Genomic DNA, 27703 nt, shown 5'->3' on the forward strand with positions numbered 1-27703 from the left:
GATTCAAATGAGGGTGCTGCTTTGGCAATGGAAAACTCACACGAGCCGGTTATCATACGGCACTGCATCAGAGACATACACTACCAGTCAAAAGTTTTAGAACGCCTCAATTTTTCCAGTTTTTATTGAAATTTACGCAGTTTAATGTCTCGATGTACTCTGAAATTAAGCATAGAACAAATAAACAATTGGAGATAAAAAAGAAATTAGAATCATTTTGTTTAACAAAATTTAATTTAAATTTTTGACTCAGCAAAGTATCCACCTTTTGCAGATATAACCGCCGAACACACTCGTGGCATTCTTTCTACAATGGAAATTAAATATTGTTCAGGAAGTTCTTCCCAACACTGTTGCAGAAGTTCCCACAAATGCATTGCACTTGTAGGTTGCTTTGCTTTCACCCTTCTGTTCACCCTTCTGTGTTCATCCCAAACCAGCTCGATGGGGTTTAAGTCTGGAGACTGTGCTGGCCATTCCATGATTTGAAGCCTTCCGTCTTGTTCTTTTCCTCGAAGGTAGTTTTGACATAGCCTGGAGGTGTGTTTAGGGTCATTATCTTGCTGTAGGATGAACCCCTGACCAACGAGGCGTATACCAGAGGGTATTGCATGGTGCTGCAAAATGCTGTGGTAGCCCTTTTGGTTCAGGGTGCCAGTCACTCTGTGCAAGTCGCCGACTCTGGATTCAGCAAAAGAGCCCCAGACCATCACGCATCCTCCTCCATGTTTGACAGTTGGTGTCACACACTGAGGAACCATCCTCTTGCCTATTCGACGGCGTACAAAAACCCTGCGTGATGAACGAAAGATTTCAAATTTTGATTCACCGGCCCATAAGACCTTCTTCCAGTCTTCAGTAGTCCACTGGCAGTGCTTCATTGCCCAGGCAAGCCTCTTTTTCTTATTTTGCCATCTTAGCAATGGCTTTCTTACTGCCACTCGCCCTGTCAAACCTGCAGCTCGAAGTCTTCTCTTCACAGTTGAAACTGAGACTCGCTTACTTCGACCAGTGTTAAGCTGTGCTTGAAGCTGTTGTCCTGTGAGCCGCCTATCACGCAAGCTGTTGACTCTCAGAAACTTGTCTGAGAGTTTCTTCTGATTCTGTTGTGGCTTTGGGTCTGCCAGACCTCTTCCTGTCAGAGTTTCCTCCAGTTTCCAATATACTACTTCCTGCAGTGCAATATTGTCCAAATAATGCTTCAGAGGGTGTAATAACAGTCTGTTCCAATACTGCTTTTATACAGACAGGGGGTTTGTAATCAAGTCAATCAAGTTTGTAATCAAGTCTTCCAAATCCTGGTGGCGTCTGGTCAAATCTGTTTTCTGGTGTTTGTTCCCCCTCCATCCCCTCCCTCACCTCAAACGGCTACACGGCTGACTCCGCACGTGAAAAAGCTGAATGCCTCAACTCTATGTTTGCCTCTAAATATTGGGTCCCAAACCCATCCCTCTCTGTACCCACCATACCCAGTCGTACCCAGCTGCTCCTGGACTCTGTCCTTTCCTCCTGACAAGGTGGAAAAGTTTCTGTTAACCCTCGATTCTGATTCTGCAACTGGTCCTGACGGCATCAGCCCACAGGTCCTAAAATCATGTTCTTCCGCTCTTTCACTCCCTCTCTCTGTTCTCTTCACCCTCTCTTTTGCTCAAGGTCATCTGCCAGCTGCTTGGAAATCAGCCAACATCACCGCTTTGCACAAAAAAGGTGCAAAAACAGATCCTAGCAACTACAGACCAATCAGCCTTCTCCCAATTTATCAGCAAAGTCATGGAATCCATCATTGCTTCAGATATGAAATCTTTCCTCTTCTCCAATGGCTTGATCTCTGACCATCAATTTGGTTTCAGACCTGGTCACTCTACTCTGGACATGCTGCTTCTGCTTTCTCAACAATGGATGGAGGTCCTCAATGCCAAACAGGAAATTAGAGCTGTCTCCCTTGACATATCACGTGCCTTCGATGCGGTCTGGCACCCCGCTCTGCTCACCAAACTCTCCTCCTTTGGTATCCATGGAAACCTCCACACATGGCTGGCGGACTTCCTCTCTAGTCGTAGTCAACGTGTGGCCCTGAATGGGTTTCTCTCATCTCCTCTTCCCGTTCAGGCTGGAATTCCCCAAGACAGTGTCCTGGGCCCTGTGCTTTTTCTGGTCTTCATCAATGATCTCTCTGACTCTCTTGAAAATCCTCTCTATCTCTTTGCTGACGACTACTCTCTGTCGCTCCATTCCTCATCCCTCAGATCGGCAGTCTGCAGCCTCCTCACTCTCTGCAGACCTGGACAAAATCACAGACTGGGCAAACAAGTGGAACATGTCTTTCAATCCTGACAAATCTCACACTCTTACGATGTCTCTCCGAAAAGACCGACTGGACAACCCTCCCATCCACTTTCTGAATAATCCTCTCCAAGAAGTTCTGTCACTCAAGCTTTTGGGTCTCACTATCTGCCATGATCTTTCCTGGGAAAACCACATTTCCAAGCTGGCCTCCAAAGCCAGTCGCCAACTGGGCATCCTCCGTCGTGCGAAGTCCTTCCTTGGCACACCTGAGCTCCTCACCACATACAAGGCTTTCATCCGCAGCTCAATGGAATACTGCTCTCCCCTCTGGGCTGGTGCTCCTGCCTCACACCTAGCTCGTCTTCACGCTGTTGAAACCAAAGCGCTCAGAATCATTGGAATCTCCCGCGATGAAGCTAACTCCAAGGGCCTTTCACTCACTCACCGCAGGCAGGTTGGTGGTCTTTCCGTCTTCTACCCACTCCTCTCTGGCTTTGCCCCCCTAGCTCTCTCTGGGCTCTGTCCCCCAAATATTCCTGCAGGTCACGCAAGATCTGCCTGCAACCCTCTTATGGTTAAACTGCCAAAATCAAGACTTTCTGCTCACCTTCACTCCTTCATTCCTCTTTTCTCCTGCCTCTGGAACAAACTCTCTCACTCTCTTCAATCCCACTCCACCCTCCAGGTCTTTAAAACAGCTGTTCACCACCATCTCTTATCTTCCCCCATCCAAAACCTTGATCTTTTCTACCCCCACTAATTTCACCCAAAATCCTACACTTTTTTGAAATACCAACTTCTGTCCTGGAAGTCTTTGGTCTCCTTGTGTTTTATACCTCGCCCCCCCCCCCCTTCCCACGCCTCCTCCTCCCAGGCCCTCTCCCTCCCGTGCTTCTCCCTGCTCTCAGGTGTTGTGTTTGTGTGCTTCCCCTCCTCTCCCCATCTTGTCTTCCGCTCCCTCTTTTTGTATGTTTTGTTTGTCTGGTTGATTTGTTCGTGGAATCAATGTTAGCTCTTTCACGAGCCTCGATTCAGTATACAAAAAAAAGAAAAGAAAAAAAAAGTAATCAGCAGAGGTTGGGACACCGGTAGGAATTGTTTGCATCAACATTCAAGGCTTCATTTACTTACATTGCTGCAGAACAGCTATAAGTTGTTAACCCATTACTTGTTCCCTGAAGAAGGCCTTTTTTTACAATATAACTGTGCAATTTACATAATTTCCCCGTTTTTGCTAACCTAAACTTTTTTTTTAACCTCGAGCAGTTTACTGCTTACCTTTGTACCATTTCAGATTATTCACTGGACATTAAACTGCATATATTTCAATAAAAACTGGAAAAATTGAGGTGTTCTAAAACTTTTGACCGGTAGTGTAGCGATCACCAAATATTGGCGATCCAATCTGCATATGCTCCGATGATTGAACATATTGATGGAGCATCGCATGCGTTTTGATCGATTCGCATGGCTGCATCAAAATATCCGACAGGATAGTGGAGAAGTAGTGCATTTCCTATTGAGCTGTCTTGCCTGGATTTGATCCCTGATCAGACTATAAACTGTGGAATTGGTGTTTTTCAGATAAGCCATTGTATCACAAAGCTTGCTGTCCCCTCTGCTAATATTAGCTGATTGACAATAAAGATTCCACGAGGTTTTCATTGAAGAGTCGGCGATTTATCACTTCTAGGACCTTGAAATTATACATTCCTGATGTATACTGCAGGCAGCAAGTGTGGGAAGGCAATGGCAAACCACGCAGCGTAACCTTTACCAAAAACCTGCTTCAGTAGCACCAGTGAATGCTGTCAAGAGTATGGTAATCATTAATGATGAGCGCACAGTTTGGTCTTTCAGCTGTTCCTTGACACCATGTTACGAAGCTTGCGATCTCTCAGCGCGGTTAGTCTGGAAAGCCGCTCTTCGCACATCCAGGTATTCACAACATGCGTGCACCTGAGATCCGTCAAATTGACAATGCCCTCCGGCAATGAGGCTACCATAGAGCAAGAGGTACACACACACACACACACACACACACACACACACACACACACACACGACTGTCGGTCTAATAGGTGCTAACCCCACAATCGACAAAACAAAAGGTATAATTACCGTTTTATTAAAGTATTTTTTACAATCATTGGATGAAAGCAATCAAAGTACCTTTTCTAGTCTGAAGTTTGTTTTTTGTCGGACCTTCCTTCAATTCTTTATTTTTCCGATCCATGGACTGGTTTCTTGAAAACCACGATCACACCGATACATGAAGGTAATTCAGAAAGTGTCATTGAAAAGAGACAGTTTATCCCACCAATCCATCTCCAGCATCATCACAGGTGGGGAAAAGGTGGCAGGCAGGTAAGAGAACATGCACCATCTACAGTGCACGTCTTGTTTAAACATTCCAAAGATGAAGAAGAGTCAGTTTAATCAACTGAATAATAATAATAATAACATGTACTTCCTAGTGCAACCATTGCCAATAAAGCAGTAGAGTTAAAATTCCTAAAATTAGAACCTGTTTCTGCCAAATGAACACTCCAAGGTATTTGGAGTGTAATAATAATGCGGAGAGATAATAACAACCGTTTCATTCAAGCTTTGGAGACCCAGCCACGATGTCGCTTTCTATCCCGCATTCGTCGTTACCACGGAGAATCTTGAAGAAACCTCGAGAGATAGAGCGTGGAGGGAAGGAATATCAAAAAAAAATTTTTTTGTTATACGTACATTGTCGAGGCTCGTGGAAAAGCTGGAATACAGAACGGATAAGGACGCAACGCAACGCAAGGAAGAGCAGAACGAGAATGGGGAAATGCCAATAGCAGGACCGAGGGAGAAAACAGATGGAGACGGACAAACAAGTGATGTGGGTAACAATGAGGGTTAGAGGGGAGTGCAAAGGGTGGGCAAGATGGACACAGAAGAAAAAAAAATTGGGATGGGGGTACACAAGCACAAAATTTGTGGTGGGGTGGGGGTACACAGGTACAACATTTGTGGTGGGGTATGGGTACACAGGTACAAAATTTGTGTCAATATGTATAACATTCTCAAATCGAGGTTTGCGTTGTGGTTTTAACCATATAGTTGCAATATCCAACAAAAATAATAATAAATAAAATAAAAAGGGCATACATACCTCTGTTTCCCCAGTCAGTATTCCAGGAGTTTGCGGCCAGCCAGTATGGCGTTCCACCTTCTTCGCCAAAGCCCAAAAGGCGAATGGCATGCCCACCCATTAATGAACCAGCCACGTGCTGGTAAACACCTGTGAAATGCAAGCCAATCACATATCATCAGCATCTTGCCTCATTCACTCCCAGCCAGCGCGGGCGTCTCAAAAACTCTCGTTTGGCTTCATCGTGGCTGTCAAAACATTTTCCCGTTCGGCTCCAATTTGCCAGCCAACTCAATAAAATATAACAAGGTGCCCAGCTAATCGATTCACTGTCTAACAGACATTGCAAAAGTTTAGTCCCAAAAGGCCCTATATGCCCACCAACTCGCACTTAATGCGATTGACTGTTTCACATTAGAATCTACCAATGGCGTGACAGCGGTGGTCACAAATAAATATAAAAATAAAATCGCCATGACAACAGAATCGAATACCAACAAGGTCACCTTAAATGGAGAGTTTGGGGATGCAGTTTACCTTGCCTTGAATATGATGTTCACCTACCTGTTTAGCGCTTTGTGCACACAAAGTACCAATTAAACGGATTGCCCCACATGTGTAGCGCACAGCTGGGTTTAGAGACTTCTTCACTCTATGTTTATCAATGTGTTTCTCTGATCGAGGAACTACTTCGTTTCAATTGAACGTTAAATTTGAACACCACAAGAACCTGCAGTTCAGCTGTACTTTGGCTCTGAATTTGGCGAATTGTGTGGAATCTCATCCCGAGCGAACGAACGCAGATCATGGCAAAGCGATCGCTTCAGTCTGTCTACCTGGCAGTCAAACAAAATTGAAAATCATTCCAAACACGAAACTTACTGTTTTTAGAAACGTCATAAAGGACACAAACAACAGACATGAACTAGAACGGCACTCAGTAGAGAGTATACCTCCACCTGGTTGACCATATCACTCAATGGTGAAGAATCACTTAAAAATTAAATAATTCTCATATCCGAATCCATATTCAGATCTTCACCAAAATCGGATCGATTCTTCCTTGTCACACACCCACCTGTCCACCAAGTTTTGTCCGAATCCGTCCACAACTTTTTGAGATATCTTGTCCACAGACAAACAGACAAACAAACAGACAAACAGACAGGGGTGAAAACATAACCTCCATCCACCTTCGGTGACACAGGTAATAAGGTGGTGTGAGACGGTGAATTAGTGGTTCCTCCTTCCTCAAAGACTTGGGAGTCATCAGTGCAACGACTGCTCAACGTTCCACATTTGGAAGAAATACGTTTGTTCCACCCAGCACACAGCTGACTCATCACGACAGGTATCTACAAGCAGAACTCTCGAACGGAACGGAGAGATGGCGTGCGGAGGTGGATATTGTGCCAACAGGCCTTCCCGTGTGGGCCCACAACAAGCGGAAAGCAAGTGAAGAGCAAGAAATGAGAACGAGCAAGATTAAAGTTGGAAATAAGATGGGGTTGGCGTCATCGATTTTGGGAGCACACAACGGTATGCCGACACACCTCTGTCCAATAGGCTCGCCCGCCTGCTGCCCTGTCAAATAATGTGGAATAGATGGAATCAATTGGACTTTGAGTGAGGGACGTTGGGAAGCAAGAAGAAGCTGACGTTCAGACGTTTTCCCTTTGTTTTTAGAAGCAAAAGATGCAATTTTCTTGGACGAAAAGCTGCAGTTGTTTACAACACCCGATACTTGCTTTGCGCATGGTCGCACTGATTGTCACGGACATGAATAAGGACTCAATTTCTACCAATTCCCAATGGACTCAGAGTGTCATAAAAGATAGATAGTTGCCATAAAACTAGGACTGACAGCAATTGAACATTACAAAGTCTGCAGGAAGTTTTCTTTATTACAGGTCGGTGCATACCGGCCAAGTCAATTTTTGCCCACTCCTCCATGCAGAATTCTTTCAGCTGTGCGATGTTTGAGGGGTTTCTTGCATGCACAGCTCGTTTCAAATCCCCCCACAACATCTCGATGGGATTTAGATCCGGGCTTTCACTTGGCCATTCCAGAACCCTCCATTTCTTTTTTTTTTCAGCCATTCCTTGGTGGATTTACTGGTATCTTTAGGGTCATTGTCATGTTGCAAGGTCCACCTTCGGTTGAGCTTCAACTTTCTGACAGATGGCCTCACATTATCCTCAAGCACCCTCTGGTACAATGAAGAATTCATAGTGGATTCTATGATGGTGAGCTGCCCAGGTCCTGATGCAGCAAAGCTTCCCCAAACCATAATATTTCCACCACCATGCTTTACAGTTGGTATCAGGTTCCTGTGGTCAAATGCTGTCTTTGGTTTTTGCCAAACATGTCTTCTGGTACTGCGGCCAAATAGCTCTACCTTTGACGCATCTGTCCAGAGCACATTGTTCCAGAAGTGCTGGTCTTTGCCGAGGTGTTCATTGGCAAACTTTAGTCTTGCCCTGATGCTCTTTCTGGACAGCAAAGGTTTCCTCCTGGCACACCTCCCATGTAGATCAAATTTGTGCAGCCTCTTTCTAATGGTAGACTAGTGCACTTTGACATCAACAGTGGCAAGAGCTACCTGTAGGTCCCGTGATGACATTCTGGGGTTCTTAGAGACTTCTTTCAGCATCTTGTGGTCTGCCCTCGGTCTGAACTTGCTGGGGCGGCCTGGCCTGAACAAGTTGGCAGTTGTTTGGAATCCTCTCTACTTGTCGATGATCTTCCGGACATTCAAATGATTGATTTCAAATTGTTTGGAGATCTTTTTAAATCCCTTCCCAGACTCGTAGGCATCTATAACCTTCTTTCTGAAGGCCTCAGAGAGCGCTTTTGATCTAGGCATGGTGACGCCGCACACTTCAACAACAAAGAGCAAACCAAACTAAATGTCTGAGGTTTAAATAAGACAAGTTCCTCCAAGATCCTCTCTAACGATGTTCTAATCATTTGCACCTGAGCTGGTGCACCCGATTCTAATTTTAGGTATTTGAAGTAGTGATAAATGTAGGGGTGTACTTACTTTTTCCACATGCGAAATTTGCATTTATGTTTATTTAAATTATACAATGGACAACAAAATGTAAATGTTTCATGATATTTGTTATATTATATCACCTTTATCTATCAATATTGTTGAAATGAAGATCAAATAGCTGTATGTTGAAATATGTTGAAAGTCAAAACTTTACACGGGGTGTACTTACTTTTTCACGTGACTGTAGATGTGTTAACCACCATAGGAGGCAAAGCAACACTGACATTTAAGGTGTCTAACCCTTCGTCTGAGGCCTTTACTTTGTGTAATCCTCCTTGTCAGTGCCTTAATCAAAAAGGGGAAGTCGTACTCATTTGTTACCACTTATTGAGGGGTCAAAGGTAAGATTGTCCATCATTCCTTACATAGACTGTCTCATTATTTCAAATTTTGCACCAGATGGCGTCAACCCATTTATTGGCATTCCAACTCATCCCAAGGATCCTGTCAGCAGACGTGCCAGCAGATTTTCTCCCTCCCCACCGCAACCCCGCACCCCTTTTTACCATTGTCATCTCCCGCCTCTCCTCGGCCCTCCCACCTCTCCCATTTTTCTCAATTTACGACGCATAGAAAATATGGACAGCTAGTAGCTAATGTCTTCTGAGAAATTTCCACCTTTATCAAAAACTGGAAAGCAAGTAAAATACCGACACACATTAATGGACTTTTATTTGATGATCTGTCACCCCTACCCCATCTTCCCCCATCCATATCATCATCCAGGCTGTGCTTACCCATCAATCACTTCTTTGTCAGCCTTCCAACCTTGCTCACTCACATATTTCGATCATAGGCCTTGTTTAATATTTTGACTTCAACTTGATGTCATTAAGTCAAAATACGTTGGAGAGTTTATATTTAGACGACCCAAGTGCAGTACTTCCTCCAAGCAACGTATCAGAGACACTTCCTGTGTTTCTACCCCCACAGAACGAGCAAAGCGGGGTTCAGCAGTTGTTTCAATCTGTCTGTCTGACAGAAGTCAGTCTATGATCGAGGAACTACTTCATTTCAATCCAATTTTACACTTTGAACACCAGAACACAAATCACCGTGTTTGCACTTCCAAAGACCTCCAGTTTATCAGTACTTAGGAAAATCTTTACGTCATCTCGACCAATCAAATTTGCCTTTGAGGGCGGAGTAACAGCGAGATTCAAACAAAATGGGGTTGCCTAGCGATGCAACCATTGAGCTAACTTCGTCTCAAAGATTTGTTTGGTTAGCGCAAATTTTTCTCAAGATCATTCCAAAATTGACAGATTCTCCAAGGCGAGTTGGAAGAAGGTACAGCTTTGGATTGTTTCGTTTGATCCATCGGCTTTGCCCTCGCGCCCCTTATTAAAAGTTCACGAACAAAGCTAATTATAGATCATCCTCGTAAACACAAAGCAAGAGTTGAAAAGACCCTTCATCTGTCCTTGAGCAAGAGTGGTAGGAGTATGTGTTAAAATTGCCAAATACTTTTTCTTCTTGAGGAATGTTGGTATGCAATACATAAGATAATTATATGCACAATTTAAGCTGTAGACCATATTTGATTTCAGAATGGTACCAAGGCAGGGAAATGAAAGTAAAAGTTGTTCAAATAACCTTGGCGAAGAAACAAAAGTTGTACAGAGAACCTTTTTCATGTAAATGAAAAACATAAACGTGTACAGCGCAAAGTCTCCCCTTGGTCGCTCATTCTGTATATATTGTACAATGACAGCTATCACTGGCTCTTTCACTATACAATAACGTTTTACTTGCAAATTCCAAATAAGGGGTGCCTTTTACGTTACATACAATGCATGGATTTTTGTCGTTGCGTTTCAATGGTGTCAAATCTGTTTTGAGGAGTGTGAACTTTATCAATTTGTATCTTTGTATTTGTTGGGGGGTTGGGGAGGGGGCTTGAGAAAACTACCAATAGTTAGAGTTAATGTGAGGTTTAAAAGAAAATTAATTGTGAATAATGTATAATGGATTGCCATTTTAGCTTGCACTTACAAATACCACTGACTGGATACCACTTTGACGCTGGCGGTCACAGACAACAGCATAGTGTAGCGGCTGCCGCTGAGTTTTCACAATCGCCTTGCACCTATCAAGGACGCGGAGCGATCACCATGCCGGGCTCGTCCAGGACGCCCAGGCCCGCGCTCAACTTGCCAGGCCGCAGCCAGGACGCTGGGCCACGCCCCCTGGCGCCGGGCCTGGGCAAACCCCCTGGCGGAATAGATATATATTGCTGACTGATAAACGGTTTTTCAGAGTGCCTGAGTGTTTGATTTCATTAAAGCAACTCAGATGAATTCTAGCTTTTTGTCGCGTCCATTCTTCCGATCGACGTGGGAGCCCCGGCTCCTTCATTGGTGACCTATCGACATGGACACGGCAGTCGCCCTTAAACTGCCTACCTTCTGGGAGGCTCACGCGGCGGTTTGGTTCGCACAGGCGGAGTCCCTGTTCGCCCTGCGAGGCATCACGGCCGACGACACCCGCTTCCACCATGTGGTAGCTGCGCTCGGGTCGGTTACCGCGGCCCGCGCCCTGAGCCTCCTCGAAAGCCCGCCAGCCGCTGACAAATACGGCGCGATTAAGAAGCTGCTCCTCGATGCTTTCGCCCTCCCATCGGCGGAACGCGCACGGCGCCTGCTCGATCTGCCTGAGCTCGGCGACACGCGCCCTTCCGAGCGCATGGACTACATGCTTTCACTGCTCGGCGAGCACTCTCCGGCATTCCTGTTCCGGGAGCTGTTCTTCCGTCAGCTGCCTAACCCGGTACGCCTCGCCCTGGCAAGCACGACGATCACAGATCCCCGGGCCCTTGCCAGAGAAGCCGACAAGATCTCCGCCGCAGGACAGCGCATCGTAGCGGCGACATGGGACCCACCGCCGTCCGACGCAACACCCAGGGTGCCCGAGCACCCGGCACGGTCGACGGCCGAACTGCCGACGCCATTGGCGGCCGCTCTACCGAGCCGACCACCTCCGGCACGACGACCGAGGCCTCCACCTGACCAAGCGTGGTGTTACTATCATGCCAGGTTCGGACAGAAGGCCCGGACATGCCGACCCCCGTGCACCTTCGGCAGGCCGGGAAACGGCCGGGCCGGCGTTCATTACCAGCCATGAGCGCCGGCCACACGGGCAACTTACTGTTCATCACGGATAAAGCGTCCGGACGGCGCTTCCTGTGCGACACCGGCGCCCAACTGAGCGTCATACCCGCCTCTGACCAGGACAGGCAATCCGCGGTTTGCGGCCCCTCCTTAGTTGCGGCCAACGGATCGACTATCCGCACCTTCGGCCCGCGCGACGTCACCCTCTGCTTCGGCGGCCAACGCTTTGCTTGGACGTTTGTAACCGCCAACGTGCCCGTGGCTCTGCTAGGCGCCGACTTCCTCTGCGCACACGGACTGCTGGTGGACGTCCAACGGCGTCGTTTAATCAACGCTGAAACCTTCAGCTCCCTGGTATGCACATTGAGCAGCTCCGCGCCGACCGAGCTGGCATGCGCCGTCCCGGCGGCGAACGAGTTTGCTCGCCTGCTCACGGAGTTCCCGGCCCTCACGCGGCCGACGTTTTCGGCCGTCGCAGTACGGCATGGGATCGAGCACCACATACCAACCACGGGCCCGCCGGTCTACGCCAGGGCCCGCCGCCTCGACCCAGCCAAGCTCGCCGTAGCGAAGGCCGAATTTGACGCGTTGGAGCACCTCGGCATCGTGCGGCGCTCCGATAGCGCGTGGGCCTCGCCACTGCACATCGTGCCAAAGCCGGGGGGTGGATGGCGCCCGTGTGGCGACTACCGCCGTCTCAATGACGCTACCACCCCCGACAGGTACCCGATCCCGCATATCCAAGACTTCTCCGCCCGTCTGGCGGGACGGGTCATTTTTTCGAAAATTGACCTCATACGGGGATATCACCAGGTACCTGTCAGGGCGGCCGACGTCCCTAAAACGGCAGTCATCACGCCGTTCGGCTTATTCGAATTCTTGCGGATGCCGTTTGGTCTCAAGAACGCGGCTCAGGCGTTCCAGCGCTTGATGGACGGCGTGCTGCGTGACCTGCCGTTCCTTTTCGTTTACCTGGACGACATCCTCGTCGCCAGCACATCCCGGGCCGAGCACCTCCTCCACCTCCGGACGCTGTTCGAGCGCCTCAGCGAGCACGGCCTCATCGTCAACCCGGCCAAATGCCACTTCGGCACGACGGCCGTTGATTTTTTGGGCCATCACATCACCAAGAACGGGGCCGTGCCGCTGCCAACCAAGGTCGAGGCCATCACCACGTTCCCGCGTCCCCGCACCATAAAGGCCCTGCAGGAATTCCTGGGAATGGTGAATTTTTATCACCGCTTCGTGCCCCGCGCTGCTCAGCTCATGCGGCCCCTCTACGAAGCCCTCCGGGGCATGCCGGCCAAGCACGACATCGCCTGGTCCGCAGCAATGGATGCGGCCTTCCAAGGCTCAAAGCGGGCCCTCGCCGACGCAACACTGCTCGCTCACCCGGTGCTCAACGCTCCCATCGCCCTCACCACGGATGCCTCCGACTACGCGGTGGGCGCCGTACATGAGCAATGGGTGAACGGGGTTTGGCAGCCACTCGCTTTTTTCAGCCGGCAGCTCCGGCCGAACGAGCTCAAATACAGCACGTTTGACCGGGAGCTCCTCGGTCTACACCTGGCCGTCCGCCATTTCCGCCACCTCCTGGAGGGCCGACCTTTCACGGCATTCGTCGACCACAAGCCGTTGGTTTACGCCATGGCCAAGGTCACGGAGCCATGGTCGGCCCGCCAACAGCGCCACCTCTCCGCCGTGTCGGAGTTTACCACGGACATCCGGCACGTCGCCGGCAAAAACAACGCCGTGGCCGACTGTCTTTCCCGGGCCAGCGCGAACGCGGTCCACCTGGGCGTGGATTTTGCGCTTATGGCGGCGGACCAAACCACCGACACCACGGTGCAAGCCCTCCGGGCGGCGGACACGGGCCTCCGCCTGGCCGACATCCCCTGCGCGGACACTGTCCTGCTCTGCGACGTCTCCCAAGGCCAGCCTCGCCCCATCGTGCCCGTCGCCTGGCAACGCCGCATCTTCGCCTCCCTCGACGGCCTTTCCCACCCGGGCCGGAAAGCTTCCCAGAAGCTGGTGTCGGCGCGTTTCGTCTGGCACGGCCTTCGTCGGGACGTCCGCGATTGGACCAGCGCCTGCACGGCCTGCCAACGGGCCAAGGTCCACCGACACACCCAGGCCCCGCTGGCACCTTTCACCGTGCCCGAACGACGTTTCGACCATGTCAACGTGGATCTGGTGGGCCCCCTCCCCCCGTCACGGGGGTTCACACACCTGCTCACCATGGTGGACAGGACCACCAGGTGGCCGGAGGCCATTCCCCTCGTCTCCACCACCACCGCCGACGTGGCGCAGGCTTTCATCGCCACCTGGGTCGCCCGCTTCGGCGCACCGGCGGACATCTCGTCAGACCGCGGTCCACAGTTCACCTCCGAGCTGTGGGGCGCGGTCGCCCGCAACCTGGGGATCAAGCTCCACCGTACTACGGCCTACCACCCCCAAGCAAACGGGTTGTGCGAGCGATTCCACCGCTCCATGAAGGCCGCGCTCATGGCCGGCCTTCAAGACGTCGGGTGGGCCGACCGGCTGCCGTGGGTCCTTTTGGGCCTTCGCACGGCCCCCAAGGAGGACCTCCAGGCATCCACCGCCGAGCTTGTCTATGGCCAGGTGCTACGCGTCCCGGGCGAATTTGTGCCCGACGCTACCAGTCCCTGGTCCGCAGCTCACCAGCGCTCGGACCTCCAGGAGGCCGCCCGACGGTTTGCCCCCGTGCCAACATCCCACCACGGTGACCCCCAGTCCTACGTCCCCCCAGCACTCCGCACAGCGGAGTATGTTTTTGTGCGTCACGACGCACATCGGTGGCCACTCCAGCCGCCGTACGACGGGCCCTTCCGGGTGCTGCGACGGGACGACAAGTCGTTCGTCATCGACATCGGCGGCAGGTCGGACCGGATTGCTGTGGACCGCCTCAAGCCGGCGCACGTGGACGTCGACCACCCACCACGGGTGGCCCTTCCGCCGCGGCGAGGCCGTCCCCCGTCCACGGTGCCCCCCACTCGACCGCCCACCACCTCACCGGACCCCCTCCCACGACCCGCCAGGGGTCGCTTCGGCCGGGTCATCAGGACCCCCCTCAAATTGACCCTGCCGGTGCAAGTCGATTCTGGGGGGACGTGTGTAGCGGCTGCCGCTGAGTTTTCACAATCGCCTTGCACCTATCAAGGACGCGGAGCGATCACCATGCCGGGCTCGTCCAGGACGCCCAGGCCCGCGCTCAACTTGCCAGGCCGCAGCCAGGACGCTGGGCCACGCCCCCTGGCGCCGGGCCTGGGCAAACCCCCTGGCGGAATAGATATATATTGCTGACTGATAAACGGTTTTTCAGAGTGCCTGAGTGTTTGATTTCATTAAAGCAACTCAGATGAATTCTAGCTTTTTGTCGCGTCCATTCTTCCGATCGACGTGGGAGCCCCGGCTCCTTCAATAGTAAAAAAATAAAATCCATTTTTATTCTTGTATTTCCCTGTATTGTGTTTTTCCTGTCCCTGTTTAATAAAAAAACTCACTATCACAGATTCACCATCAAATAATATATGGGCCACCAAAAAGAAGTTTCGGTGGCCCGGCAGACTACCAAAAAAAAAATTAAGCTGACCCCTGCACTACTATTATGGCCTATCTTCCTGTATCATCCACACACCCTATTATGTCACATACATTACCATTATCCGTAGCTTTATTGACTATGAGGATATTTAATGACCACTTTTGTGCACATTAAGGCTAAATTGCATCAATGGTGAATACACAACAACAACATGCATTTTAAGGCCATTTTCCCTGCTAGAGCGGGGGTTAGCCTTGCGGTCCCCATGACAATCTTCTCCATTTTGCCCTATTTTCTGCATCTCTCCTTGTTAACCCCCTTGCCCGCATTTCTTCTTCCACCATCTTTAGCCAAGTCTTTCTCGGTCTTCCCCGTCTTCTACTTCCTTCCACATTCATTTCCATCACTCTTCTCAACCAGTCACTTTCATCCTTCCTTAACACATGACCAAACCATCTCAACCTGTTCCTCTTCACAGCATCAATCACAGGCTCTATTCCCATCATCTTTCGCAATTCATCATTCGCAATTCAATTCATCATGCAATAGTGAATATGAGGGGAAAAAAACTATATCGATCATATATGGTTGAGGTTTTACATCAATCTGTTGAGCAGTTCTGAGAGGGTTTTTTTAAACGTTTTTATTTTTAATCCAATATGGCCGCCAGACCACGTGACCAATGACATCATAAGTTTAATTCTTCACTCACATCGGGCCGTAGATCAGATATATGAAGTTTCTGATTTTTCGGATAAGAATTTGATTTCACAAATTATGGTTCGAATACCGCTTCACCGATGAGGTCATAGTTATCACCCTATATATCCCATGGGGAGTTGATGACATATGCCAAGTTCCAATTTTTTTCGTTGAGTGGTTTCAGAGAAAATGATGTTCAATTTTTTTCCCTTTCATCCAATATGGCTGCCATACCATGTGACATATGAGGTCAGATTTATCAATAAAATATTCTCCATGGGGAGTCACTCTGACTTTCAATGTTTTGCATCAATCGGAAAAGCGGTTGCAGGGAAAAAAATATTTCAAAAGAAAAAATATATGGACACAGACACAGACATATGCGCGCATGCACACGCACACGCACATGCACACTGCAATAGTCTTGCAGGGGGAGACTAACTAGAGAGAAGTCGATGGCACGCCATCGCAAATCCCCACGCCTTCCACCTAAAGCAAAGTTGAAAGATCGCAAAAAGTTCCACCAGGATTGACCCAATGTCAAATTGTGAGTTAAAACTTTTTCCTGTTTTGAACCCTGGGGCATGAACTGGAGGTATAATCCAAAAATTCGTTTTATATATATTCCATGCATCCCCCAATTCTGATTGCATAGACAAAGTAATGTTGATTGCATGTACAAAGTTTAATTTAAAATGTTTTAAAATGTGCCCGTAATTGCATTTTTTGGTATTTGACCTTATGACCCCACCCCATGGACCTGAGGGGTGGAGCCAAAAATGATACTACTCTCATATCTTCTTACCAGGTGGTGATCGTAACTACCAAGTTTGGTGAATATCTGCACAACCGTTTAGGAGCAGCTAGACAGACGTACAGAAGGATACAGATAGACATAGAGGACAGACAGACGGACAGAGACAACAATACCCACCCTCCCCCCAATTTTTTTTCAAAACAATATGGCGATCAACATACCTGACTTGTAGTGCAAGAAATCTCCATACACACTGAAGTCGGCTTCCACAGGCCCATTCAAGTATATCTCTGTTCGTATTTGTTCCTCGTTTGAGCCAACACTGTAGGATCTCTCACCTAAAAATAAATAAATACGGCCATCAGCCAAAATGAATCGCACGATAATGGAGCAAACGTGGATTTCATCGAAACTCCAAGCTTGACATCAGTTCTTGGGCCTACGTATACGTTCCAAACCTGGTTCTACCTCTGGTTCCAACCCCAATACAGGCCTTCAGTGGCCATCCGAGGCCAGCAAATGAGCACGTACTTTAGCCTTACCCTGCGCCGACCTCCTGGTATTACAAATCATCTTCCTTTATCTTATGATATGGAGTACGACATGTTGTGATCAATAAAAACAATTCAAAAATGACAAAAATTATAAAGTGCATTTCCAACAATGTGCCGCAGCACATTACTCACCAAAGGTGGGCTGAGAAGGGTACCCCAGCCCAAAGGTGGGAGTGCCCACGAGTAACGATAATAAATGAAGTACCACAAATGACAGGTGGTCACATAAAGCACATCAACAACATGTTGTGTATATATTTATGCTTTCAAAATGCAAATCGATCGTACAAAATGGAATTCTACTGCTGGACTAATGCAATCATCCAACGGTTTAAAATGAGTGCAGGTGAAAAAGGCATCAAATGGGGAAGTGAGGAGTGGTGAACGTTTCGATTGTGAGCGCACGTGTAATGCACTTTGTGATCACCTTGCTTGTGTTTAAATGGCTGCTTTGGTTCATTTAGGCAGAGACGGTAGAAAATAAAAATAACAAGCGTTACGCCTAGGTCCCCCGTCGGGGAAGTGATGTGAGTTGACAAAGTGGAAGACGCAGAAAACATGCTATGATATGATATTTCGCTGACAAGGTTCAGACATACATGGAGGCGGCCATCTTTGATTTTGACGTGGCGACCCAATTTTAAACAGCGTTCTTCCTTATGCCTAGATACACCCACACACCAGATTAGAAGTTGGTACTTCGCTTATTTTTCAAGATATTCCGCTCACAAGGTTCAGACATACATGGCATCAGACATACATGGCGGCGGCCATCTTGGATTTTGACGTGGGTTGCACCCACACACCAAATTCGAATGCGGTCCTTCGCTAACGCACGCACGCCCGCACGCACGCATGGACGGACGGACACACGGACGGAGGGGAAAACAATAGTCCCCCTTTCGCTCCGCGGTGCGACGGGGGACAAAGACCACACTCAACCTGCAGGATACAAATTTGGATTTGGCAATGGTACCCACACCAAGGTCAACTTGTGGTCAAAATTACCACGGACGCACAAGAGTGTAGACGGGTCTGATGTCTGAATAATCCTCTAAATGAAGATGTCGAACTCCTCCTACTACTATTACTACGACCTCCCTCCCCTCCATTCGCCCTCTGCTATCCTCAGACCTCCGGGTAGGTAGAGACTATGGAAGGTTGTTACCTCTACCACCAACGGTGGACAGACATTATGTTTTCACCCCTATCTGTCTGTCTGTGAACAAGGTATCTCAAAACGTTATGGATGGATTCCCACGAAATTTGGTGGACAGGTTGGGTGTGTGGCAATAAAATAATTAATTCAATTATAGTGAAGATCCAAACCCGGTTCTGAGAATTTTTTAAGTACCGGTGATTCTTCACCATTGAGGGATAGGGCTATACTCGATATGTAGCACGATATCTCAAAACGTTGTGGACGGGTTTGGACAAAATTTGGTGGACAAGTTGTGTGTGTGACAAGGAAGAATTGATTCAATTAGGGTAAAGATTCGAATCCGGATCTGGATCTGAGAGATTGTTTGAAGTGATCCTTTACCAAGGAATGATAGGGCTAAAAACTATATACAGCACGATATCTCAAAAGGTTGTGGACGGATTCGGACAAAACTTGGTGGACAGGCTTGGTGTGTGACAAGGCCAAATCGATTTGATTTTGGTGAAGATCCGGATCTGGATACGATAAAAAAAAATTATTTCTCAAGTGATTCTTCACGATTGAGAGTTGGGGCCAAAAGCGATAAATGTATAGCATGATATTTCAAAGAATTGTGCATGAGGTATTGAGGTATGCCAAAACCTAGTGGCCATGTTGGGTCGTTGTTGTTGCCGTTTCGTATGCAGCCTGTGGCTGCTGGCCCGACGGCACGGCAGGGCCTCAGACTCGAGATCCTGATATCTCAAGCCAGTCACCTTAACCAGGATCGACAGGTTGGGTGTGTGGCAAGGACCAATTTAATAGATTTTGGTGAAGATGTGGATCCAGATCCTAGAATTTATTAAGTGATTTATTCACCATTGAGAGATATGGGCAAAAACGATATCCCAAAAGTTATGGATGGATTCGGATGAAACTTGGTGGACAAAGGTAAATACATTTGCTGGATTTGTCAGAGGGTGGGGGATCAGTTCAAGAGAGTCCATCATGTTTGTTGGGTGGGCCTATGATAAGCGCATCCATTGGTGGGAGGTGTGGGTGATGTTGGGTGGTGTTGGAGGTGCAGAAGGTGCAGAAGGTGCAGAAGGGGTGGACCATAGACTGGCTGGGATGGGTTTGGGCGAGAGTGTAGGTGAGGTTTGGGTGGTGGGCTGTGTGGATGCAATGGTTTGGGGGGGGGGGGGGGGGGAGGAGGGCGTTTCAAATGGGGGTGATGGCATTGTGGTTGCAGTTGGTGCAGTCTCGGTGTTGGGAGTGCTGTGGGTGCAAGAAGCGATGAGAGTGCTACGAGTGTGCACGAGGATGGTCGTGTAGATGATGTGGGCGGTAGTGCACGTGTCTGTGATCGTGGTTGTCGGATGGGAATGGGATTGAGGCGGACTCGGGAATGATGGTATTGAATATGTGGACTCTCGGATGGAGAGTGGAGAGAGTTGGCTGAGGACAGAGGGGAGGGGAGTGGAGGAGTATTGTGATTGAAGCAGGGCAGAAGCTTGATGCTTACATAGCCGCTACAGAGTCGAGGCAGAGCAAGGCTTACCCATTTCCTCCAACTCCCCCCACCCCCAGCCCCCTCCATTCCACAGATCTCCCGATGTCCCTATTCTCTACTGTTGTGATTGTGTGCTTCCCTCTCTCTCCCCATCTGTCTCCCCCTCCCTTTATTGTTTTATGGGTCCGTTTATGTTTTTTGTGTTTTATGTGCTAATGTGTGTTGCGTGTTTAATGTGCAAGCTCTTACATGAGCCTCGATCTTGTCAACAAAAAAAACAAAAACAAAAAAGGCTTTGCCACTTATATAGGGAAGAGAAGGAGGTGGAGGAGCAGAGGGAGATGGAGAAGAAAGCTATCTTTAAATAGTGAGAATAAACATCTCTCGAAGGTTAGTGGAACGGTCACAATGAGGCAAAAATGAAGTTACCAAAGTACTTGTCCTTTTCATACGAGGGTGAGTACCCTGTGCTGCACTTGTGTTTGCACTCAGGTGTGTCTCCACGCTCAGTGGTGCATTGTGGGCGAGATCCATTAATGTGGTGCTCGCATGGAGGAAATGTGTACGGGCGACACCCTGGCGATGGCAAAGAACATACACAAGGTAATTCCAATTACATGTTTTAATTTCCGAATGCCACGACTTCCATCCATCAAAATCTGGTAATCCTCCATACACATTTGAAAATATGCAAACCAATTTATGAGCAAAATATACAAACCGAAATTATAATATATTGTTGTGGATATGAGAATGTTTTTTTTTTTGTTGTTGTTGTAGCGTAAATTGTTGTAAAATATCGCCCTCCTTACTCCAGTGTTGTATAAAGGTCAAAGGGCGTTCCCGTAGTTAGTTCCATAAAGCATACATGAAGGACACCATAATATCCCTGTTCAGTAGTTTATTTCCTTATTATGTGTATTAGGGTAAGGCCTTGTCTTCCATTAATTGAAATACTCCATTGCACCAAGTGAAATAAGGTAGATTCCCTTCCAACCCCCCTTTTCGTCAATTGCCATTCGCATTGCCAACTACAATTGCCGCCATTAAGCATGTGCTCAGCTCGGGGAAGAAGGGCGTGCCCGCCCATCGTCATCAAGGGTGGAGTCAGAGGGCCTGTGCCCACCAATCAGGGCCGAAGCGAGCTCACCGAGGGGGGTGGCCTGAAGGCCGGCGGCTTGATCGCCTGAGGCGCTATAAAAGCGCGCGCGCAAGAGCCGAGTGTGTGGTTGGACCAAGCGAGAGACGTGCAAAGAAAGGCGCGTCAGAACGTTGGTTGGTGGTTGGTGGCGGAAAGAGAGTTGGTTACAAAAGAGAGTGGGAGAAGTAAAGAGAAGTGAGGCAGAGTGAGGCAGAGTGAAGCCAAGAAAGACAGCAAGCCTTGTGAGGGTTGAGTTGAGGAGGAGCACAAAAAGGGACACCAAGAGTTGCGTCGACGCCACCGAGGTTTTCCCGCCAAGAACGCGAGGAGTCGGAGCTGTCACCTCCAGCCCTGCCGTTTGCAGGGACCTGACCCTTCCTCCCCCTCCAGCCATCCACCTCCTGCCATTCCTATCATCATCCCCCGTGTAAGTGTGTTCGTAGTCTGTCTTTTGTCTTGTCCCTGGGTATAAGTAAGCTTGTATAAGTTAATATTTGCACTGTGTCACCTGCTTTTTCCATTTTCCCTGTATATAACCTTGACTGCTCCTTTTGCTTAGTGTGTGTAGATAATAAATCCTGTTACTCTTCTGTACGTCTTCTTCTTCTTCCTCTTTACATTCGGTCGCTTTAGAGGTTTCCCCATTGAATATCTGTGGCGCGATTCGGCCAACGTTCAGGAATCGGGTTAGTCGGGGTAACTGTTAGGGCCGCGGTGCCATCCGCTCGGCAAAACAACATCTTATCCGCGGTCCGTAACAATATATATATATATATATGTATATATATATATATATATATATATATATATATATATATATATATATATATATATTTATATATATACCGTATATATATATATATATATATATATATATATATATATATATATATATATATATATATACAGTGAAACCTTGACTTACGAGTGCACCAACTTACTAGTTTTCCGAGATACGAGCCATCGCTCGGGCGGTTTATTGCTTTGTGATGCGAGCCGAGATCTGAGTTACGAGCTTACGCCACCCGCCACTGGGTGGCCCAACGAGCGTTCAGGTCACGTGGTTATCTTGCCGTGCAAGCATCTCTGCCGTATATCGCTGCTGCTTCGTTTTCGCATTTTGGTTATTTTGGAAAATTTTAGTTTTAACCATGGGTCCTAAGAAATTGAGTGCCAAGGGCAGTACTGAGAAGAAGAAGAGGATGATGTGCTTGGATATAAAACACGCAATCGTCGAAAAACATGAGCGAGGTGTGCGTGTTGTCGACTTGGCGAGGCAGTACGATCGTAGTACTTCTGCGATATGTACGATTTTGAAGCAGAAGGAGTCGATAAAGGCTATAACGCCAGCCAAGGGCGTTACGATTATTTCAAAGCTCCGGACCTCTGTCCATGAAGAGATGGAGAAGTTGTTGTTTGTGTGGTTGACGGAGAAGCAGCTCGCAGGAGATACCGTGACCGAGAGCATCATGTGTGAGAAGGCACGAGACATTTACGGGGATTTGGTGCAGCAGACGGCGGGAACATCAACGGACGAGGCATCGGAAGAGTCATTCAAAGCCAGTCGGGGATGGTTTGATAATTTTAAGAAGAGGACCGGCATTCACTCCGTCGTCAGGCATGGTGAGGCAGCAAGCTCGGATGTGAAGGCAGCTGAAGATTTTATTATAACTTTTGCCGAACTGATAATAATAATAATAATAATAATTCATTTATTTTGTATAGCGCTTTTCCAGAAGCCCAAAGGCGCTTTGACAGAGTGGCAAACATAATGCTTTCATGATAGATGATAGATCTCCATTCTCCATTCATGGATTCATGATAGAAGAATAGAAGAATGATAGATAGAATCTCCATTCATGATAGAAGCCGAAGCATACATACATCCCCCAGCAAATCTTCAACTGTGACGAGACAGGGCTCTTCTGGAAAAAGATGCCGAGAAGGACGTATATAACGGCAGAGGAGAAGAGCATGCCAGGCCACAACTTGTTCAGAGTGCCGGCGATAGCTCGCCTTCTCTTTGTGGAAGACACGGTGAGATTTTTTTTTTTTTTTGTTTTGTATACAAGATCGAGGCTCGTGAAAGAGCTAACATTAATCACACAAAAAGACAAACCGACACACAAAACACAAAAAACAAGGGGAGCGGCAGACAAGATGGGGAGAGAGGGGGAAGGACACAAACACAACATTTGAGAGCAGGGACATCGGGAGGACTTGGGGGGAGGTGGGAGAGGAATAAAACATATGAACACTGCAAGGACTCTGGGGTGAATTACCGGGGGTAGAAAAGATGAAGGTTTTCGATGGGTCATTGATGAAGACCAGAAATAGCACAGGGCCCAGAACACTATCAGAACACTACACAGATCCTTAACATCCAACAACTAATGGGACGCAAACGGGGCGCCCAGTTTAGCGGTACACACATTGATGAATCACCCTGCCTGTGAAACACCGACATGACAGGTTATAGCTGGGTCGGGATTCAAACCCAGGCTGGACAGTTTAGAGTCAAGTGTGCGTACCTCCAGTCCAGGCCATCCTGCCAACTTGTATGCTGCATGCAGGTGAAATATAAAGCGCGAGATATTTATATATATATATATTTAAAAAAAAATTGGTGTGGTTTTTGGCGGGCTGGAACGGATTAATAGCATTTCAATGCATTTTAATGGGGAAATTTAATTTGAGAAACGAGCAAATTGAGTTACGAGCTCGGTCACAGAACGAATTAAACTCGTAAGTCAAGGTTTCACTGTATATATATATATATATATATACAACAACAACAACAACATGCATTTTAAGGCCATTTTCCCTGCTAGAGCAGGGGTTAGCCTTGCGGTCCCCATGACAATCATCTCCATTTTGCCCTATTTTCTGCATCTCCCCTTGTTAACCCCCTTGCCCGTATTTCTTCTTCCACCATCTTTAGCCAAGTCTTTCTCGGTCTTCCCTGTCCTCTACTTCCTTCTACATTCATTTCCATCACTCTTCTCAACCAGTCACTTTCATCCTTCCTCAACACATGACCAAACCATCTCAACCTCTTCCTCTTCACAGCATCAATCACAGGCTCTATTCCCATCATCTTTCGCAATTCATCATTTGTCTTCCTCTCTCTAAACAATACTGCGCACATCCATCGAACCATTTGCATTTCCACCCTTTCCAGCCTTCGTTGCTGCTCTACATTCATGACCCATGTCTCGCTCCCATAAATCATAACACTTCTCACACAAGCAGCATACACCTTTCCCTTCAGCTTCAACGACACTCCCCTCCTCATCAGCACGCCACTCAGTTCCCAAAACTTCTTCCATGCACATCTCACTCCAGCAACCGTTGCCGAGTCTGATCCACCTTCTCCATTCAGCATGTCTCCGAGGTAGCAAAATGTTTTCACACCTCCCAGCTTCACGCCGTCTCCAAGATCCAACTCAACATTTCCTCCATCTGCAGATCCCTCTGTGCACATCTTACATTTGAATGTAGCTGCCACACTGGTTAATGACCCTCTCAGACCACTACATTTTTGATGAACCCACTCAGAGCACATTGTACATTGAATGGAGTTCACTCCGACACCCTTCCTGCACACAGCACGTGGCCACTTCCCAGTTCTTTCCACCTCACCACATGCTTTACCACTTGCCATCACCTTCGTCTTTCCGATATTCACCTTCAGACCTTTTGTCTCCATACATTCCTTCCACTTGTTCATCTTTTCCTTCAGTCCATCCATACTTTCCACAATCAACACCAGATCATCTGCATACAACAACTCCCACGGTAAACCCTCCTGTACGTTCTGAGCCAGCACCTCCATGACAGCCACAAATAGTAGTGGACGTAGTACCGACCCCTGATGCACTCCCACCTTCACCTCAAACTCACCACTGTTCCCGTCCTTCGTCCTTACAGCTATGCACGCTCTTTTGTACAATGCCATCACTACTCTGATCAACCATTCCTCCACTTCTAACTTCCTCAATGCCCATGTCAATACTTCGCGTGGAACCCTATCGAATGCTTTCTCCAGATCAACAAGCGTTACGCCTAGGTCCCCCGTCGGTGAAGTGATGCGAGTTGACAAAGTGGAAGACGCAAGGTGGCCATCTTGGATTTTGACGTGGCGACCCAATTTTCAATACCGTTCTCCCTTATGCGTCGATACACCCACACACCAGATTAGAAGTTAGTAGATCGTTTATTTTTCCAAGATATTTCGCTCACAAGGTTCATACATATATATGGTGGCGGCCATCTTTGATTTTAATGTGGCAACCCAATAAACAAAATAGCGTTCTTCCTTATGCCTAGATACACCCACACACCAGATTAGAACTTGATACTTCGCTTATTTTTCAAGATATTCCGCTCACAAGGTTCAGACATAAATGGCGGTGGTCATCTTGAATTTTGACGTGGCGACCCAATTTTCAATAGCGTTCTTCGTTATGCGTAGATACACTCACACACCAGATGCTAGACGTTAGTAGTTCATTTATTTTTCAAGATATTTCGCTCACAAGGTTCAGACATATATATGGTGGCGGCCATCTTGGATTTTGACGTGGCGACCCAATTTTCAATCGCGTTCTTCTTTATGCCTAGATACACCCACTCACCAGATTAGAAGTTGGTACTTCGCTTATTTTTCAAGATATTCCGCTCACAAGGTTCAGACATACATGGCGGCGGCCATCTTGGATTTTGACGTGGGTTGCACCCACACACCAAATTTGAATGCGGTCCTTCGCGTACGCACGTACACACGCACGCCCGCACGGACGGACGGACGGACACACGGACGGAGGGGAAAACCATAGTCCCCCTTTCGCTCCGCGGTGCGACGGGGGACAACAAACCCAAGAAACAACTTCTTCCTCTTCTCCATGTACTTCTCCTGCAACTGCCTCACAATAAAGGGCACGTCTGTCATTCCTCTACCTGGCATAAATCCAAACTGCATTTCGTCGATCTTCACCTTCTTCCTTATCCTCCTCTCCAACACCCTTTCCAATACCTTGATTCCATGCTCCAATAACTTTATCGCTCGGTACGAGCCACACTCCAGAGGTTCACCTTTCTCCTTGTATAGAGGGACGAGGGTACTCAGTTCCCAATCCACTGGAATGCGGCCTTCTTTCACCACCAGATTACAGATCTCTGTCATTCTCTTCACACCCCAACTTCCTGCTGCCTTCAACATATCTCCCACAACTCCCCTCGTCCCTCCCGCTTTTCTACTCTTCATTGCTTTTATCGCTTCCTCAACTTCCTTCTCAGTTATCTTCTCTGCCGGTCTTAAAACTGGGTTACCCTCTATGTTGCCATCCCATTCATTCTCTGTATTCAACAGCATTTCCATATATCTTTTCCATCTTCCTTTAATTCCATCTGGGTCCACAACGATTTGTCCCACTTCATCCTTCAAGCAACTCACCCCCATCACATCACACCTCTCTTTCGCTATCTGCTTTGCAATCCTGAATACCGCTCTCTGACCCTCTTCCGAATCCAAGCGTTCTCCGAACATTTTCCTGCATGCCTCCTGCGCCTTTGCTGCCTCTTTCTTTGCAGCCTTCTTGGCTGCCTTATAACTTTCATGCTCTGCTTTTTCTGCTCCCGTACCATTCGCCTTCTGCCATTACTTGAACGTCTTCCTCTTCTCGTCAATCCTCTTTCCAACTTCATCATCCCACCACCATGTTTCCGAGTGCCTCGGTGGTCCTTTTGTGTATGTGTGTGTATATATATATATATGTGTGTGTGTGTGTGTGTGTGTGTGTGTGTGTGTGTGTGTGTGTGTGTGTGTATTGTCACGGAACCGTGTTGTGGGGTTTACCGCGAGGGGGCTTCTCGGACTCCTACCGAACTCCGGTCCTCGGACCACCAGCCACGGATAATTCCGCGGTCCGGTGGATTGCTAGCCAACCACGAACGCCGATTGATACCACCAAACAACGAGCAGGGTCCTCACTCTTCTGTGAAACACGTTACCTTTCCGGTGGATTGGCGACGTCAATTGGGGTACCCTATTGACAAAATAATATGCAAATCCTGTTCAAATTTCAAGTCAATCGAATGAAAATTGAGGATTTTAGAAATTTGATCCATGTTGTTGACCTTTGGCCTATGTTGACCTTTTGACCTCAAAATCAGGCTTCTTCCATATGACAAACTCATTTGATGAGGTTTTGTGAAAATTGGCTTAAAATTGTGACATGTAGATGATTAATATGCAGACAGACAAACAAACAGACAGACAGAGGTGAAAACATAACCTCCGTCCCACCTTTGGTGGTGGAGGTAATAATAACAACAACAACTTAAGGTACCTTGTTTGCTTGCATAGTTTCCACCTGTTACCAATCCCGACCGAGTCCAGAATTCCCAAGCCGAAGCAGGAAAACCACCGTTACACCTGGGATGCAGCAAAGCATAAATATCTCGCTTGAATGTTTAATATGTGAAGGAGGAACATTCGTCGTAAGAGAATTATGCGACATATAAACAAAACTTGCCGGGAAAAAACAAAGATCAACTATGATAGAATCATACGGGGCATTAACACAACAAACAGACTTACACGGCCTGGATTACAGGAAGCACTCTCCAGAAGGCAGAGAGACAAACATGAATGACTCGAGGACGCGTAATTGTGGTCGTTTCTGGCTGCACTGTCAAAGCTGGTCGTGGCGGCTTCAATACTTGTTACAAAGTAAAGGAACAG

General features: G+C 47.8%; 1 protein-coding gene across 4 annotated transcripts in view; it reads right to left on the reverse strand.

The window, feature by feature from the left end:
* Positions 1-4398: 4398 nt before the first annotated feature.
* Positions 4399-27703, reverse strand: part of CTSB (cathepsin B) — a 47236-nt gene continuing 23931 nt past the window's right edge. For 2 of the 4 annotated variants that reach the window (XM_068116660.2, XM_078778476.1), the window contains exons 6-10: positions 27309-27394; positions 20247-20393; positions 16831-16947; positions 5438-5566; positions 4399-4965 (exon numbers count right to left, since the gene is read on the reverse strand). In XM_068116660.2, coding sequence (XP_067972761.1) covers positions 4886-4965; positions 5438-5566; positions 16831-16947; positions 20247-20393; positions 27309-27394 — 559 coding nt within the window. In that variant the 3' untranslated portion in view covers positions 4399-4885. The remainder of the gene's footprint in view (positions 4966-5437; positions 5567-16830; positions 16948-20246; positions 20394-27308; positions 27395-27703) is intronic. The other 2 variants (XM_068116661.2, XM_078778477.1) reach the window with 1 other exon arrangement.

The sequence above is a fragment of the Myxine glutinosa genome, chromosome 5 (assembly GCF_964187855.1).
Source record: "Myxine glutinosa chromosome 5, kmMyxGlut1.1, whole genome shotgun sequence".
Classification (NCBI taxonomy): Eukaryota; Metazoa; Chordata; class Myxini; order Myxiniformes; family Myxinidae; genus Myxine; species Myxine glutinosa.